General features: G+C 38.0%; 1 protein-coding gene across 2 annotated transcripts in view; it reads right to left on the bottom strand.

Moving 5' to 3' along the window:
• The window catches only part of Trim24 (tripartite motif containing 24), a 92,042-nt gene that overhangs the window by 51,843 nt on the left and 22,040 nt on the right, over positions 1–18,159 (bottom strand). For both annotated transcript variants that reach the window (XM_042677136.1, XM_042677137.1), the window contains exon 2: positions 2,876–2,994. In XM_042677136.1, the coding sequence (XP_042533070.1) occupies positions 2,876–2,994 (119 nt within the window). The remainder of the gene's footprint in view (positions 1–2,875; positions 2,995–18,159) is intronic.

The raw sequence follows: 18,159 nt of genomic DNA, 5'->3' as shown, positions 1-18,159 counted from the left end.
CTTACATTTTAATTAATTTAATAAAAAGACTTCATTATTTTCCTAAAAGGCCTAGAAAACTGAACAACATAATGATGATTGATAAGCATTCTGTGTGTGTGTGTGTGTGTGTGTGTGAGACTCCTAAATGCTCATATACACAATCTATTGCTGAGCTACCAGACTAATTAATTTCTATTATTTAAAGCTGATTTCATAACAATTAGAAAGTTTATCCCCTCCAAAAAGGCCTGGTGTGGGCTTTAATGTGGCCTTTCCACATTAGAAAGAATTGTGGATGCTTTTGAAGAATTTTAATGAGAAGTGGCTATTGTTCACTTACAAAGTGAACCCTAAATTCCTGTGGTTTTTCCCAAAAATAAAAACTGAAAATAAAACAAAGAGCACAGAAATTAGCCATGTGTCCTAATAACAAATTTAAGATTAGTATAGCTATTAAACATTTCCTAATCAGGTGATAACTAGCTAAACAGTATTTAACCAGATTTAGTACCTTAGTAGGTCTTCAGTTCTAAATCTGAGGAACTGCCTGGAAGAGTCATCCACAAATCCACAAGTAGACCAATACACTATACTTGGCAAATACTAACACCTACTAGACTGTTACAAGTTATCCACAGCAGCCTGATGTCTAGATTTAAGAAGAAAATAGAAATGTTCAATATGGTAAACTGAAGTAGATGAATCGAACTGGTACCATCATGGCCACGTGATGGATGATGGGAAATTAGGTCTAATTGGCACCATCTTGTCTTCATGATGGAGGCAGGGAAGTCCCACCTCCCAGGTGATAGGTGTGCCTGAATGGCTAGAGGCAGGGGTGGGGACTTGGACAATATGTTATTGGACCTGCAGGTCTAGGGTGGTGAACTCTCAAGCTTCCTGTGACCTTGCCCCCTGACCTGACCCTATTTAGGCCCAGACCAGCTCAGCTGTCGGTATGCCATGCTCCACGTCCTGTCTCCTGCTGCTTCTCTGGTCACCATGGTGTCCTACTTTAGCTCTCCTTTGAGGTTGATCTGGTTTGTTGGCATTGTTTTTCTGTTTCTTCTTTCCTTTCCTGCTCTCAGTTTTCTAACAGTGGTAAGTATGTTTGTGGGCTGTGGGCCTTTGTAACAGGAATCTGCCTGCATTCAATGGCCTTCTAATAGACTCTCCCAATTCTACCTCTCAAAATGTGGCTTCTCTGTTTTCCCGCCATATAACAAAACCAGGCATGGTGGTGCATGCCCATAATCCCAGCCCTCAGGAATTTGAGGCCAAGTCAGTTAGTGATCTCATGTCAAAAGTAAACAAAACAAGGCTGGGCACAATGGCTGATGGCAGTAATCCTAGCACTAGATATGGGGATCTCAGCTGGAAGCCAGCCCAGGCAAATAAAGGTATGAGAGATCCTATTTCGAAAGGCAAACTAGGCCATCATTCTTAAATAGTTGGGCACTGGTGGCTCCTGCCTGTAATGCTAGCTACTCAGGAGGCTGAGATCATGGCTCAAAGCCAGTTAAAAGCAGGACTCTTCCCTTCAATTAACCAGTATAAAGCCAGAAGTGGAGCTGTGGCTCAAGTGGCAGAACACAAGCCTTGAGCAAAAAAACTCAGGAAAGGGGCAGAAGCCTTGAGTTCAAGCCCCAGGACAAGCACTAAATTATGAAAAAACAAAACAAAACAAAACAAAAAAAACCAACGATGAAAGAAAAAAAAAAGAAGAAAAGGCTGAGGATGTGACTCAAGAAGGTGGTGAAAAACAGAATGAAAGAGGAAGTGACACTGTACAAAGGAAATACACACATTACCTGACTTGTGCAACAGCAACTCCTCTACACATCAGCTTTACAAAAAGAAAATTGGTAGGGTATGCCAAGGCACTGGGGGTCCACATCTCTAAGCTACTTTAGAAAAGTCAAGATCTAGAGGATCAGGGATATGTCAGGCAGAAACATTTACTAAACTCCATCTCTCTATCTCAAAACTAACTCAGCTTAGCAAGCACAATGTCCTGAGTTCAAGCCCTGGTACTACACCCTCTCTCCACAAAAAGAAATCAACAAACAAAACCTCACAAAAAACAAGTATTTGTAGTGTGGGTTATAGAAGTAGAAAAGAAAGCCAGGCGCTGGTGGCTCACGCCTGTAATCCTAGCTACTCAGGAGGCTGAGATCTGAGGATCGCGGTTCAAAGCCAGCCCAGGCAGGAGAGACCATGAGACTCCTATCTCCAATAAACCACCAGAAAACCGGAAGTGGCGCTGTAGCTCAAGTGGTAGAGCGCTTGCCTTGAGCTGAAGAGCTGAGGGACAGCGCCCAGGCCCAGAGTTCAAGCCCCACGACCGACCAAAAAAAAAAAAAAAAAAGAAGTAGAAAAGAAAGATACCATGGGGTATCTAAATCAAAGAGCTTGTACAATATTGCCAAATAAAGCTTTCCAAGTAATACCATTATTACCATTATTATATGGGTTTTTGTAAAAGGCGGGGTCGTATCATGTAGCCCTGGCTGGCCTGGGATTTCCAGGCTGCTCTTGACCGGGGCAAGGCTGGCTTTAATCTCCCAACTGTTGATATCTCAGGCATATGCCACGTGCCACTACACTCGGCCAAAAAGACTTTCTTTAAAAAAAAAATTAATACATGGTAACTGAGTACAATGAAATGAAATAATGCTGAATATACAATAGTGTTTCTCAATGGCTGAGGAAGCCAGGACATGGGAGATGGAACCAGGGGCTTCTGCTCTGTAGTGTTTGATTTCCTAGTTGAATTATTCATTATTGCTTACTACACCAAGATGAAAGGTCTAAAGTAGCTCCTGTTAGGCAGAATCCTTCAGTATTTTTGGCTGCATCATAATGCACAGAAGCTTGAGATTTATATACTTACCTGATTAGATTTTTCTACTGTACTGCTGGGAACCTCAGTAGTGTCCTTCACGAAAAAATTATCTATGATGTGTCTCTCTGCACATTCTTGGCTGCACACTGGACATCGGATAACTCCAACTGGGGAAGACAAAACTGCATTCTAAGTTTTAATGCAAATACACTGAGTATTAAACCAGTACATGTCTTCTAAAATGTAATCCGTTTCTAATGATTTCCATGTTTTTAAAATTATACTTGCTTACTTGCACGTGCTAGGCAAGTGCCTAGCACTTTAAGCCACACTTTCAGCCCATAAATCCTCCCCATCTTAAATGTCATGTTCTCTCTCCAAGTAAATATCCCCCTCGCTACTGGTTTTACTGTTCAATGACTTCTTTAGCATTGGTTTTCAAACAGGAATGTAGAGAATGATAGGATTTTACAAACAAGGAATTTTTAAATGAAATGCATTAAGAACAAACACAAAGTAATCCAAACATCAATTTTATATGTATAAAACAACAAACAAAATTTTTAATTAAACCATGCCAGGTGCTTGTGGTTTACACCTGTAATCCTAGACACTCAGGAGGCTGACATCTGAGCATCACTGTTTGAAATCAGTTTGGGCAGACAAATCTGAGATTCTCATCTCCAATTAACCATCAAAAAGCCAGAAATGGAAATGTGACTCATGAGGCAGAGTGCTAGCCATGAGCAAAAAAGCCAATGGAAAGAGGTCTTTAGCCTGAATTCAAGCCTGATACAGAAGAATAAATAAGCAAAAAACAAAACTAAAAAAAAAGTTTAAAGATTTGAAATTATTTTAAAAGTTATTACATTGAAAGACATTAAAAATTGGGCTGGGAAGGTGGCTCAGTGGTAGAGTGCTTACCTAGCATGCATGAGGCCCTGGGTTCAATTCCTCAGTACCTCATAAGCAGAAAAAGCCGGAAATGGCCCTGTGGCTTAAGTAGTAGAGCACTAGCCTTGAGTTGAAGAGCTGAGGGACAGTGCCTAAGCCCAGAGTTCAGGCCCCATGACCGAAAAAAAAAATAATGAAGACATCTTCATGTTCACAATGGCAAAAATGTCAATGCTCCCTAAACATAGGCCACTCACCTAATAAATGAGATTTAACCACAAACCTAACAGTTGTTAAGGTGGAATTTAAGCAAAGGGTCTGTTGAGATGCCTTGTGGAAGGTCACAAGGTCATTGGAGGTGTGTCCTGGACAGAGGATGTGTGATCCCAATATGTGCATATGAAATATTGCATCAGTACTAGACATTTACAGATATTTTGGGCTATTAATCCCTAAGAAAATATAGTATAGTATAGCATAGCATAGTATACTGTACTGGTTAGTACAAATATTCTAGAGATTATTATTTAAATATTAAGGAAGGATGATTGAAGGCTACATGGAAATACTATGCCATTTAATACGAGACTTGACCATCTTTGGATTTTGCTAAATGACTGGAACTTATCGCCCCAGATAATGAAAGATGACTATAGTTAGAATAATCAGGAGTATGTGTTACTGACAACAGACAGAACAGAATAGAAAACCTGAAACAGACTCATACCAGTATTTCCAACAAATGGTTGGTAGAACTGCAAAGTATCTTTATATTGACAAGTATAAAAGTATCCACAAATTGAAGACTCAACACAGAAGTCAATTTCCCACAAATTGATCTATTGGCTGATACATTCCCATCAAAATCCCAACAAGACTTTTTGTACTTGTAGACAGGTTAAATATTTTCTATAGAAAGGAAAACGGCATTAGAATTGCTAAATCAATTTTGAAAAAAAAAGTGACAATAATCACAACATCCAATTTTTGACATAATAATTGAGACAGAGGGATACTGGGGAGGACACAAAAATAAATGGGGCAGAATAGAAAACCCCCCAAAGAAACTCATAAGTAAACCAAGCTGGTTTTTGACAGAATGTGAAGGCAATTTAATGGAAGAAAGTCTTTTCAATAAATTGTACCTGGGTAGTCCTAGGGTAAAAAGCTGAACCTAACCGAAATGTCATACTTCATACAAGTTTAACTTAATGTACATCAGATTTAAATGTAAACTATGGAATTACAAAACAATTAGAAGAAAATTGTGGGGAAGTGTTCTTAAACATAACAAAAAATACAATCAATAAAAAATATTAGAGAACCTGATCATCAAAATTAATAACTTTTTTGCTCTACAAAAGTATATCTGCAAATTTTCTGCTTGACAAAGGATCAGGTTTATATTATACAAAGAATCTCACAATGCAACAGCAAAAATAATGGGCAATGGGCAAAAGACATGAGATATTTCACTGTGGCAAATAAACTAATGTAACTATGACCACAGTAAAATATCACTACATACTTATTAGAACAGTTAAAAAAATTTTTTTTTAAATGAGGGTAATAATCAAACAGGCAAAAATGTGAACAAACTGTGTTTCTTACAAACTGCCAAAAAAAAAAAAGTCAAACAGCTGCTGCTTTAACAGTTTAATACATAAGTTTGCCATATAACTCAGCAAGTGCATTCCTGAGTATTCCAGAGAAATATACTTAAGTCCTGAAAATGTTCATAATTAAAAACCAGGTATATCTATACCAAGAAATATTAATCAGTGGTCAGAAGCCCATGGCTCATGCCGGTAATCCTAGCTACTCAGGAGGCTGAGATCTGAGGTTCGAGGTTCAAAGCCAGCCTGGGCGGAAAAGCGTGAAACTCATCTCCAATAAACCACTAGAAAATCAGAAGTAGCTCTGTGGCACTACTACCCTTGAGCTGAAGAGCTGAAGGACAACACACAGATCCAGAGTTCAAGCCCCATGACAGACAAAAACCAAAACCAAAACCAAACATAAAAAAACCAAAATATTAATCAGCAATGATAACCATATTCATTAACTGGATGGATCTTGGGAGCATCAGTCTGAATGGAAAAAAGCCAATTTTTAAAGGTCCCTTGCAAAAGACTTCACTTATACATTTTAGTAAAATGACAAGACTTAACAGGTAACAGGACAAAGTTGGAAGGAATTATCAACGGGGGTGGGAGGGAGAAGGTGGAAAGGAAAGCTCTTGTGGTGACAGAATATTGGCATGGTGATGTGAAGATGAATTATTATTCTGAATTATTAAAGATACTGCAGACTATTTGATCTCAACTAAGTAGAACATCATGGAGAGATGGAATGTTGCATGATTGGAGCCAAAATCATCTGGGTCTACCTTAGGCATTCATAAAAGTAGCCATATACTTTGAACCTTTTATGTGACCAAATTTTTCATGACTATTAGGGTAAACCTCTCAGGATATACTGTTAAGCTTGTTTGCTACACAGTATGATGAAAAGCAGATTGCCAATTCTAAAAGCTATTAATGCTCTAACATCTGGACATTTTGTGTGTGTGGGGGGGTGGGGGTGGGGGGGGGGGGGTCTGATTCAGAAGCTTCAATGCAGGTTCTGGTGGCTGTTTCTGTGCTTTTGTGTGTAAAGCTAGCACTCTACCACAGATCTACTTCTGGCTTTCTGGAGGTTAGTTGGAGATAAGAGTCTTATGGACTTTACTGATCCTCAAGTCTCAAACCATAATCCTCAAATCTCAGCTTCTGGAGTAGGTATGATTACAAGTATCAGCAGCCACTGGTGCTTGGCAACTTCTGGAATTTATAGAGAATATTTTCCAGCACTCTACCAAATGTCCTCATTAATTTATTTGGATTATGGACTTTTAAGTTTGCCTTTTTTTTTTCTGGTCCTGGGGTTTGAACTCAGGGCCTGGGCTCTGTCCATAAGCCTCTCTTTGCTCAAGGCTAGCACTCTATCACTTGAGCCACAGTGCCACTTCTGGCTTTTTCTGAGTAGTTTCATGGACTTTCCTGTCTGGGCTGACTTTGAACCACCTCAGATCTCAGCATCCTGAATAGCTAGGATTATAGGTGTGACTCACCAGTGCCTGGCTTCTAATTTTCTTTCATTTCAGAGCATATAATTCAAAGTAACCTGAATCTCTGTCCCTGGCTTTAATCACTCATATTTGATTCAGAAAAAAAACTACCTCCTTTAAAGCGGGGTTATTTTGCATAAGTGGGTAGACAAATCTACAAATGTGAGGGTGATACAGAACTATAGCATTATTGTCTGAAGTGAATTTCTTGGTTTTGATATTGTAATATTGTTACTTAAGACTTAAATTGGGTAAATGACGGAATCTCTACAATCTCTCATGAAAGAGTTTTCAAATGCACAAAACTTGGTGCTTTCTTTATATCAATTTATCATTATGACACAGATGCAGAAGAAACAGACCAAGGAATATGACTAACTTGACCAAGGCCAAAGATTATTGGAGCTGAAATATGAACTTACAACCAGCTAACGAGAATCAATGCCATGTCCTACTGTACTTTACAAAAGCATGTTCAAAAGCCATAGGTTAACGGAGCACAACAGTATCACTGATAGGACATTAGTGAATTATAAAAGAATCTTACTTGGAGTGGTCATGAATTCACATTCTAAATCAACTTAAATCCAAGTAAACCCTACCTTGATAATACTTTCTTCCTCATAAAGTTAATGAGAAAATATAATTTTCACCCTTTCAAGTCTGAGTATATTTGTAGTTTCTTTACACAAATCAGAAGAACAACATTTAGAATATATCTTTCCAGAATCTGGAACAATTAAAATCTGAATTAGAAAAATAACTCTTTAATAATGGTGGACCTTAAAATTTTTTAATTATTCATCACTGTGTGTTTTAGTAGCTATGTTTATTTCCATTTGTTATTTAAGTAGGTTGAAAACTTTAAAAAAAGTACATAGCTTCTATAAAGTCTGTTTCAAAATGTCACCTTTGAAGAAACTTGCCTTTCCTTATCCTACTCTATTTTTTCCCTGGTATTTTATTTAATCTTTCTATTTTAGGTATTTATATTTACTGCTTGACCACTTGGTTATCCCAAGTAGACTATACACTCAATGTCAGAAGTTTTTATCTGCTCACTAATATTCCAAAGTGTACAAATATACCTTGCACATAGTGCTCAGTATGTTTTTTGAATCTCAGAATAATGCATATATCCTGTGAGAATCACCACGAAGAACCTTACATTTCAGCATAAAGAAACACATTCAAAAATGTTCATGACAGGGGTTGGGAAGGTGGCTCAGTGGTAGAGTGCTTGCCATGCATGCATGAGGCCCTAGGTTCGATTCCTCAGCACCACATAAGCAGAAAAGGCCAGAAGTGGCGCTGTGGCTCCAGTGGTAGAGTGCTAGCCTTGAGCTGAAGAGCTGAGGGACAGTGCTCAGGCCCAGAGTTCAGGACCCATGACCAACCAAAACAAACAAACAAAAAGAAAACAACAACGTTCATGACAGTATTTTCTATAAAAGCCCTCAAAAGCTGGATGCCAGTGGCTCACGCTGCAATCCTCGCTACTCAGGAGGCTGAGATCTGAGGATTGAGGTTTGAAGCCAGTCTAGGCAGGTAAGTCCATGAGACTCTTACCTCCAATTAATGACAGAAAAAGCTGGAAGTGCTACTGCGGCTCAAGTGGTAGAGTGCTAGCCTTGAGCAAAAAGGAGCTCAGGGACTGAGCGCGGGCCTTAGCTGAGTTCAAGTCTCATGATTGAAAAAAAAAAAAAAAAAAACCACAAAAGAACAAATATCATGACTGAAAACTACCAAAAAAGAAAAAAAAACATTTTAAATGGAAAACAAGTTCCAGAAGAACACACATTGTATCTCATTACATTTCATAATAGGGGTTGGTGGTGTAGCTTAGTTGGCAGAGCACTTTCTTAGCATGTACAAGGGTTCTGAGTAGATTTGATCCCCAGTACTACAAAACAAAACAAAAGGGTCAAACCCAAATAAATTGTTTAATATTTTAGTGGCTACGCTTAGCAGAGAGGATGGGAGAAGCAGGTCTCCTTAAATATTAAGTCTAGCTTTCCCGAATTAAATAGCTTTTAAGACCCAAAACAGAAGCATAAGCTGAAGACTTGCTAGTTAGTGTGCCCTCGCACTGAGACTCGAAGAGTCTAAAATCAGTCACCCTCATAGCATTTCAGCTCCGGTGAGGAAAGTGTTGCCATGAACTGCCAATGGGCACATATACCAAACAGCAAATCCGGGCTTTGAATCCTCTCTCATGTCCTATCTGGTACAGATTTCTAGAGGCAAAATTTAAATAAAAACACAGGTTGGTTCAGGGTTTATCTCAGTGATAGAACATATGCAAACTCCCCAGCACAAAAAACAAAACGTAACAACAAGAAAAGACAGGACAAAACAAGACCAAAAACCCTCATGTTTTACAGACCTAGATTAGTCTTATTGCTTACAATATTGACATAATCTTTTGAGTCTGTTCTGTAAAACAGTAACACATAACAATCAAAACAATGGTTAAAACCACATTTGAAACCTTGCTGTGTTCTAGTAAATATTTCACAGTCATTAGAACAATTTTGAGGCAGGATTGTTGTGGCAATGATATGAATAAATGCATATGAAGGCTCTATAATCTGGGTCAATACAGATTTCTGTATATTAAGTCCTGTACCCTTTAACTAAAATCAGATGATAAGAGTTGACTTTTTCCAAAAGGACTAGCATGACCTCATCTACTGGACTCCCTCCTCCAAGATTGATTTACCAATGCTTTAAATAAATTCAGAGTCATAGATATACCACCACCTAAGAAGGAACAACAAAGTAAAAAAGTCAGTGATTCTCAAACTTGCACATCTACCTGAACTTCATTCTCAAACCGTAAGTGTACCTTTCAGTACAAAAACAAACAAAAATGAAAAACTAAACTTTACACAGCAAACACATTAGAGCCCGAGTTGGGGGAAGCTATCCTTCCCCATACTATCCTAGAAAAAGGCGGAACTGCCATGGAGACTTAGACAACTCCCCTTTTTGAAAAGGGAAAAATCTGAAATCAGACAGGAAAGCAGGGTGTAAACTTTAAAGAAAAATAGTAAAGCAGACGCTATAAATGGTTTCTCTTACCAAACAGTTGGAATTCAGAATATGTGCTGGAAACAAACTAAACAAGGAAACCAACTGTTTATTAAGTTGGAACTAACACTGCCTGCATTTTAAAGGAAAAGAGCTGTTGATTATATATGTTCATTACCCTTCTAAATTTAAGTTTCTGTGTTGAGTGGAATTACAAAGCCTGTTTGGATCTAATTATAAGGTCATAAAACATAACTGCTGTAGGAAATTAATGATAGCTCACTAATTACACCCTTAAAAAGTAACTGGATTCAAAATGAACTAACTAGCATGCACTTTTATTCTTTTTCCTACAAATCAAATGTTATAAGCTTTAGGGTTTTGCTATATGACAATGATCTGCTAATTCCTTTTTTTGTAAAGTTTTAGTTTCTAAACCTCTACAGGACTTAGGATTGGTTAGCCCCTCTTTAGTTGTGCAGTTCTACAAATCAATAAAAATTGTGGGATGGATCACAGCCATAAGAGTTAAATACTCATGAGGCTGAGATCTGAGGATCATGGTTTGAAGATAGCCGGAACAAGAAAACTCCAAGAGACTCTTACCTCCAATTAACCACTCAAAAACTGAAGTGGCACTGTGGCTCAAAGTGGTAGAGCGCCTTGAGCGGAAGAACTCAAGGACAGCACCCAGGCCCTGAGTTCAAGCTCCACCCAGGATGGACAAAAAAGAAAGAAGAAAATGAGTTAAAGAATCAAACCATGAGATGGATTTCTTAGCGTCTATTGCATCTGTCTGTTTCTCTGTATCTGTTTCTATGTATCCTCTTTCTTTCTCACACATATACACAATTTAGAAAAAGGAGAAAATTCATAAGATACAAATCAGTGCTTTGGCAAGGTCCTTTTATACATGCTGTATGTACATCTCTTAGCAACAATAGTATGTTGTCAGAAATGTGTCATTAGAGCTTTGTCATTGTGGAATCATAGGGTATACTTATAAAAACTAAGATAGTTGCAAAATCATTACATAACTTTAGAAACTGCCATTGTTTTCGGTCTTTCATTGACCAAAATGTTATGTAGATCATGACTGCATAACAAAGGAGCCAAGTAAATGTTCAAGTAAATGTTAGCTATGAGAAACCTCCTTACATTCTTATTTTTGAGATGTTGGGTATCTAATCCAGAGTGTCACACATGCTAGGCAAGTGGTTTACACCTAAATTACACAACTAGCCTAGAAACCTACTTTTAAATATACACAGAGAGGTTAAAGAGAAATAGTATGGGTAAATACACATTCTAACAAAAAGAGGCTGGGAAGGTGGAGTGCTTGCCTCACATGCATGAGGCCCTGGGTTCAATTCCTCAGCACCACAGGCAGAAAAAGCTGGAAGAGGTGCTGTGGCTTAAGTGGTAGAGAGCTAGCCTTGAGCTGAAGAGTTGAATGAGATTTATGCTCATGGCAATGGCAATACTCCAAATGGTTTCGGACAGAGTTGGTTCTCAGACTTTCTTACATTTTCTCAAGAATAACTGTAGAATGTGCTAGTGAGTGATGAGTACCTTGAGATACGTAGGAGTTGGTAGTAACATCCCATTTTCTCCTGTCTCCCTCACAAACAGGTTGTTCTTCAATATTTTATACCAGTGGATCATGCTGACACTGGGTTTTTTGTTTTCTGTTTTTTTTTCTCTTGACGTGGACTCCTCTGCCAGGGCTAATTCTGCCACCACCAAGAGGAACTGCTGATCCTGGGTTTTAAAACCCAAGAGAGAAGCTGCTACCTGCCCCTTTGTACCTGCAGTACAAAGACAATATCTAACCTAGGCTGAGTTTTCCTAATCCTTAGGTGGACTAGTCTGCAAATGTGTGCTTAGTTTTACTGTTCTGATGCCTATCTGTGAATAAAAAACCCATTTCATGAAATGTGTGGTTTGAGTCTGTCTCACTAGGCTTCAGCAAGTGATTAAAAATGCAATTTAAGATATGATGAGCAAGGCTGGGAATGTGGCTTAGTGGTAGAGTGCTTGCCTAGCATGTCTGAAGCCCTGGGTTCAATTTCTCAGTACCACAAAAAGAGCCAGAAGTGGCGGCGTAGTTCAAGTGGTAGAGTGCTAGCCTTGAGCAAAAGAAGCAGCGTAAGGCCAGTGCCCAGGCCCTGGGTTCAAGCCCCGGGACTGGCAAAATAAATAAATAAATATTAAAAGAAAAAAAGCCGGGCATGGTAGCTCACCCCTGTAATCCTAGCTACTCAGGAGGCTGAGATTTGAGGACTGCAGTTCAAAGCCAGCCCAGGCAAGAAAGTCTGTGAGACTCTTATCTCCAATTAACACTCAGAAAACTGGAAATGGCACTGTAGCTCAAGTGATAAGAGCGCTAGTCTTGAGTTGAAGAGCTGAGGGACAATGCCCAGACCCAGAGTTCAAGCGCCACAACTGACAAAAAGAAAAAAAAAAAGAAAGTAGACTTCAAACAAGGACACACACTAGAGAACACTGCTGAATGATAAAGGGGTTAATTCTTCAAGAAGATATAATCCTATATGCAAATAAACCTAATTAACAGAACTTCACAGTGAGACACACACACAGAAAGGAAAAAACAGACAAATTCATATTATAATTGACAATTTCCACTGTCTTCTCAATAATCAATATACCAGTTGAAAAAAATCAAGTGATATAGAAGACTTGAATCAAAGATCTTGACCAACCTTTAAGGAACATGCAATGTCAGCAGAAAATAAAACATGTTGTAAACAATAAAATATATTTTAGAAGAACTAAAAACATACAATGTTCCATGACTAAAATGAAATTAACTTAGAAATCATAACAGACAGAATTAGAAAATCCTCAAATATATGGGAATTATACAAATTCCTTCTACATAATTCATTTGTTAAGAATAGTTATAAATCTGGGGCTGGGAAGGTGGCTCAGTGGTAGAGCGCTAGCCTTGCATGCATGAGGCCCTGGGTTCGATTCCTCAGCACCACATAAGCAAAAAGAAAAAAACCAGAAGTGGTGCTGTGGCTCAAATGGTAGAGCGCTAGCCTTGAGCTGAAGAGCTGAGGGACAGCGCCCAGGCCCAGAGTTCAGGTGTCACGACTGGACACTCTCCCCCACCCCAAAAAAAAGAATGGTTATAAATCTGACTTAAGCTTCTATCTCAAGAAGCAAGGTAAAGAGCAAATTAAGTTTAAAGAAAGAAAAAACCAGTAAGGAGCAGAAATCAATAAAAAAAAGAAAATGGAAAAACAGAGCGGAGGAAAAAAAATCAATGAAACCAGAACAAGTTCTTAACAAGTCAATAAAAATAACACAGAAAGAAAAATTACCAAAATCAGAAATATAAAAAGTAGGGCCATTTCTTCAGCTGCCATAGATCATATAAAGGTAGTAAGGGAGTATTATGAACAACTTGATTAAGTGGCTTCATCCTTAGACAAATAATTACTCAAATATCTGGAAAAAAAGGAAAAAACTTACATAGGTCTATGTCAGTAAAATAAATGGAATTTGTAATTAAAAACCTTTCCACAAAGATAACTCTAAACCCAAAGGGCTCCACTGTTAAATTATAATAAATTCTGAAAGAAGACACCATTGCTAACTAAACTCTATTAGAAAAGCCAGAAAGAAACACTTTCCAACTTTTGAGACCAGTATTACCATGCATGGCACTAAAATGAGAGCTAGTCACTATAAAGACAGACAATTAGAGGGTGAACAAATGCAGCAGTGGCACTCACTGGACACTATGCTGAAACTGAACTATGATACAGGGGATGATATGGGAGCACAGGAGTGACATTATCCAACTTTACCTGACTTAGGTAAGTTTAACCCCTCTGTACATCACCTTTGTAATAACAATTAAAAATTTTAAAAGATAATTAGAGATCAATAACTCATGAACAAATATTTTTTAATCATGAACAAAATATTAGAAAGGCAAATACAGAAATATATGTAAAGGATAATTACATGAGCTGGGCAAACACACATATAATCCAAGCAATTGGAGACTAAGGAAAAAAGATACAGAATTTGAAGCCAACCAGGCTACATAAAGAATGAGTTCAAGCAGCCTGAAGTACATAGGGAGATTCTCAAGAAAACAAACAAAAAGACCAAGGATCTATCTCAATGGTTGAAGCAAAGATGCCCATGCTCTTCATTCCTATTTAAAGCTATTTTGATGAATACAAAAAAGCAAGTTAAAAAATGCCAATGGATTGAAAAAGACATAAAACTCTATTCACAGCCAATGATACGGTACATGTTAAAAAATCTTCAAGAATCCACAAAAGACTGTATGAAATAGGGATAATTTAACAAAGCATGTGCCAGACCTATATAGTGAAAACCACAAAACAAAAATTAATGCAGATCTAATTAAAAGATACATTTAAAATGTTCTTGGATTGGAAGACTCAATATGGCTGAATTCTCCAAAACTCTAATCCCAATTAAAATCTCCTCAGCCTTTTGTAAAAATTGACAAATTGATTCTAAAATTATGAAAAATAACAAATTAAAGGATTTATGCTATGTGATTCCAAGACTTAGTATAAAGCTAGAGTAATGAAGACAGGGAGGGGCTGGGTATCGTGATACAAGCCTATAACATGCCAGTATTTGGGAGGCTGAGGGAAGAGTAGAATCGTCAAAAAAAAAAAACAAAAAAACAAGGGTGAGGCTCTGAGGTCCAAAGATCAATCCTTAGTATCAGCAAAAAAAGAAAAGAGTGGTATTCAGATGAGATTTAGAAATGCACATAAGAGAACAGAATAGAATCCAAAAATAGGCATATACATAGAGAATGTGTAACAAGTCTTTAATCAGTCTCAAAGAAATCTGCAGAAAATAATAAATTCTACAACATTTTCAGAATGAGTGAATCCAAAATAAAATAAGATGTATTATACATATCTTAAAAGCAAAGAAAATGGATGGCTTCTCAGGAAAATAAAAAAGATGAAAACTGGATAGCCGACATCTTCCCAGCAACAACAAAGGAAATCAGTGCTATCTTCCAAGTGAGAAGAACCTGTGGGCCAGAATCTTAAACTCAGCAGAAACTAAAGATTCAATAAGATTCTCTAGTTTAAAAACAGACAGACTTGAGAAGAAAACCAACAATATACTGTGATGTTGCCAATTTGATAGATTTTTTTTTTTTTAGGTTCACAGGTTCATTTACTTTTAGGTTTAGATTTCCCTTTTTCATAAAAGTAAAAATGCTGATAGAAGCTTACTTATAAATACATAAACCACTTACATGAGCTCAAAAAAATCACTCAGTTCCAAGTGCTACTTTACTTCAATTAAACCTTGTTTTCAAATTTATTCTTCCTAGACCTTTCCTTTTCCTATAAGTTTCTTTACACAAACATTTTTCTTTTCTTACATGAAAAGGTAGACATAGTATATATGGTCTTGGTACTCTTGTTTACTTAAAGTTTATTCTGATAGTCATTTTTTTTTTTTCTTGTCGGTCATGGGGCCTGAACTCTGGGCCTGGGCGCTGTCCCTCAGCTCCTCAGCTCAAGGCTAGCACTCTACCACTGGAGCCACAGCGCCACTTCTGGCTTTTTCTGCTTATGTGGTGCTGAGGAATCGAACCCAGGGCCTCATGCATGCAAAGTAAGTACTCTACCACTGAGTCACCATTCCAGCCCCTGATATTCATTCTTATCAGTAAATATAAACCTAACCTTTTGCTTTCCTCACATTGTGTAGATTGTATCATATCATGGTTATACAGCAAATGTCCTCTGATGGATATTTCTAATCTTTTGCTATTACAAATAACATAATGAATACTGTCTACATGACACTTCATAAACAGCAGATGTATATTTAAAATGGATTTCTAAAAGCCAGGGGCCAGTGGCTCATGCCTGTAATCCTAGCTACTCAGGAGGCTGAGATCTGATGATCTCTATTTAAAGCCAGCCCAGCAGGAAAGTCTGTGAGATTCTTATCTGAGATTTCACTCAGAAAACTAGAAGTGTCACTGCACTCAAGTGGTAGAGCGCTAGCCTTGAGCTGAAGAGGTCAGGGACAGCACCCAGGTCGTCCAGAGTTCAAGCCCCATGACTGACCAAAAAAAAAAAAAAAGATTTCTACAAGTGGGTCAAATGATAAAAGGCCCTACAATATTTTAAAAATTATATATATATCTTCATTAGAAATGTATGCTATTCTAGTTCTTAAAGTCTCAAATAAAATACGTTGATAAATTTTTGAACTACTGCCTGATAGGTAAAAAAGTTATCTTGCCAAGTTTTAATGGGTATACTTCTTATTGTAAAGTTTAACATCATTTTTGTGTGTGAAGCCATCTGCCTTTGTATTTAGGGTACTATTGTTTTCTTTATAAAGATGTATTTTTTTATGTGGGAACCCTAGAGCCCTGTGGTGACTGACTGGCTGGCCTTCTGCAGTAATCCTGTCAAAAGACAGAAATGAGAGTGTTTATCTTAGCACTTTTGGACATTGTTATCTACCTGGGACTGTGCCCCTTTTGTTTATTTACCCTGGGGACAATCTGAGCATAGAAATGTACACCTCCTGATATTACTATCTCTGTCAGATTCACCCCTTGCTCCTAGGTGAAATAAAGGATTATTTTACTGCATGAGCATTTCTTTATCAATAGTCCCTGTATCTGCTGGTCAGAAATAGTGTACATTTCCATAATCTGAAAGTAATTGAGAGGTACAACATTAGAAGATTATCAATGCTAGCCTGGTGCTGGCGGATTGTGCCTGTAATCCTAGTCAGGAAGCTGAGATCTGAGGATCACAGTTCAAGGCCAGCCCACGCAATTAAGTCCATGATTCTCTTATCTCCAATTAACCACCAGAAAACTGGAAGTGGTGCTGTGGCTCAAGTGGTAGAGTGCTAACCTTGAGCTGAAGAGCTGAGGGACAGTCCCAGAGGTCAAGCTCCACTACTGGCAAAAGGATTATCAGTGCTACAAATGTAAATGAGAAATTAAATAAATCACTTCTTTGGTTTCACAATTATTTCAAATGTCTTGAAATATAGTTAGTGGTGCCTCATTCCTCCAACTATGTAGCATTCAGTGAATCAGTAAATTTAAAGCAACTGGTATGTCCAGACCAAGGGGAAAGAAAAAAAAGAGTAGCAAATCAAATCATAAAAGATGTGTAAAGAATAATATCACTTGGTTGGGAATGTGGCTTAGTGGCAGAGGGCTTGCAATTCCTCAGGACCACATAAACAGAAAAGCTGGAAGTGGCACTGTGGCTCAAGTGATAGGGTGTGCCTTGAGCAACAGAAGCCCAGGGACAGTACCCAGGCCCTGAGTTTAAGCCCCAGGACTGGCAAAATAAATAAGTACCACTAATATTACAGGCTCACTCTATAATCTCAGCTACTCAGGATTCAAAGTCTCCCCTAAAAGGAAAAATCCGTGAGACACATATCTTCAATTAACCACACAAAAAAAGCTGGAAGTAGAGCTGTGGCTTTAGTGGTAGAATACTAGCCTTGAGTGAAAAAGCTCAGGGACAATGCTCAAGCTGAGTTCAAACCCCAGAACTGGCATAAAGAAAGCAAGAATCACCTCCCAGATTCTCTTCTTCACTTTATCTAAAGTGTAACTCCTGGGAGCCTTGTCTGTAATGTCCTCTCCAGAACTGTGAGTAAAGGCCATCCAGTTAATAAACTACTGTGGATCTCATCTGTCCAATGTTGTGTACTGTGTGTTCGGCCATACTCATTAAATCCTAAACCTACAGCAAGTTTCATATTTAGTAGTGCAATGCTGAAAGCTTTTCTTTTGAGATCAAGAACCAAACAAAGATATCTAATATGGTTTGTTTGATAGTTCTGTGATAATACTGTGACCCTGACTTCTGATTAACTGAAATACGGAGCAATGACACATAAGGGACAAAACCTGGGGCAGGCAGGAGAGAGAGGGTAGGAGGAAAAGCAGGGGAAAGGGGGGAAAAGCAGGGGAGTAACAGTGTTTGAAAAGAAATGTACTCATTACCTTACTTATGTAACTGTAACTCCTCCTTCGTACACCACTTTTACAATAAAGTAAAATTAAAAAACAAAACAAAAAAAGCAAAACCCTGAAGCAACTGCTTGCTTCTCTTGAGTTATTGGTTGTGTACCATTCTGCAGAAGTTAAAAAAAAAAAAAAAAAAGTTTTGCCAAGTAATTTCTGAAATTTGAGTCTCATTCCACTGTGGCACCTCAGATCTTAATGGGCATATCCAATTTGAATATTTACCAGGAA

Source organism: Dipodomys spectabilis, unplaced genomic scaffold, assembly GCF_019054845.1.
Source record: "Dipodomys spectabilis isolate Male_0828 unplaced genomic scaffold, ASM1905484v1 ptg000034l, whole genome shotgun sequence".
Lineage (NCBI taxonomy): Eukaryota > Metazoa > Chordata > Mammalia > Rodentia > Heteromyidae > Dipodomys > Dipodomys spectabilis.
This window is presented reverse-complemented; position numbering and strand designations above follow the sequence as displayed.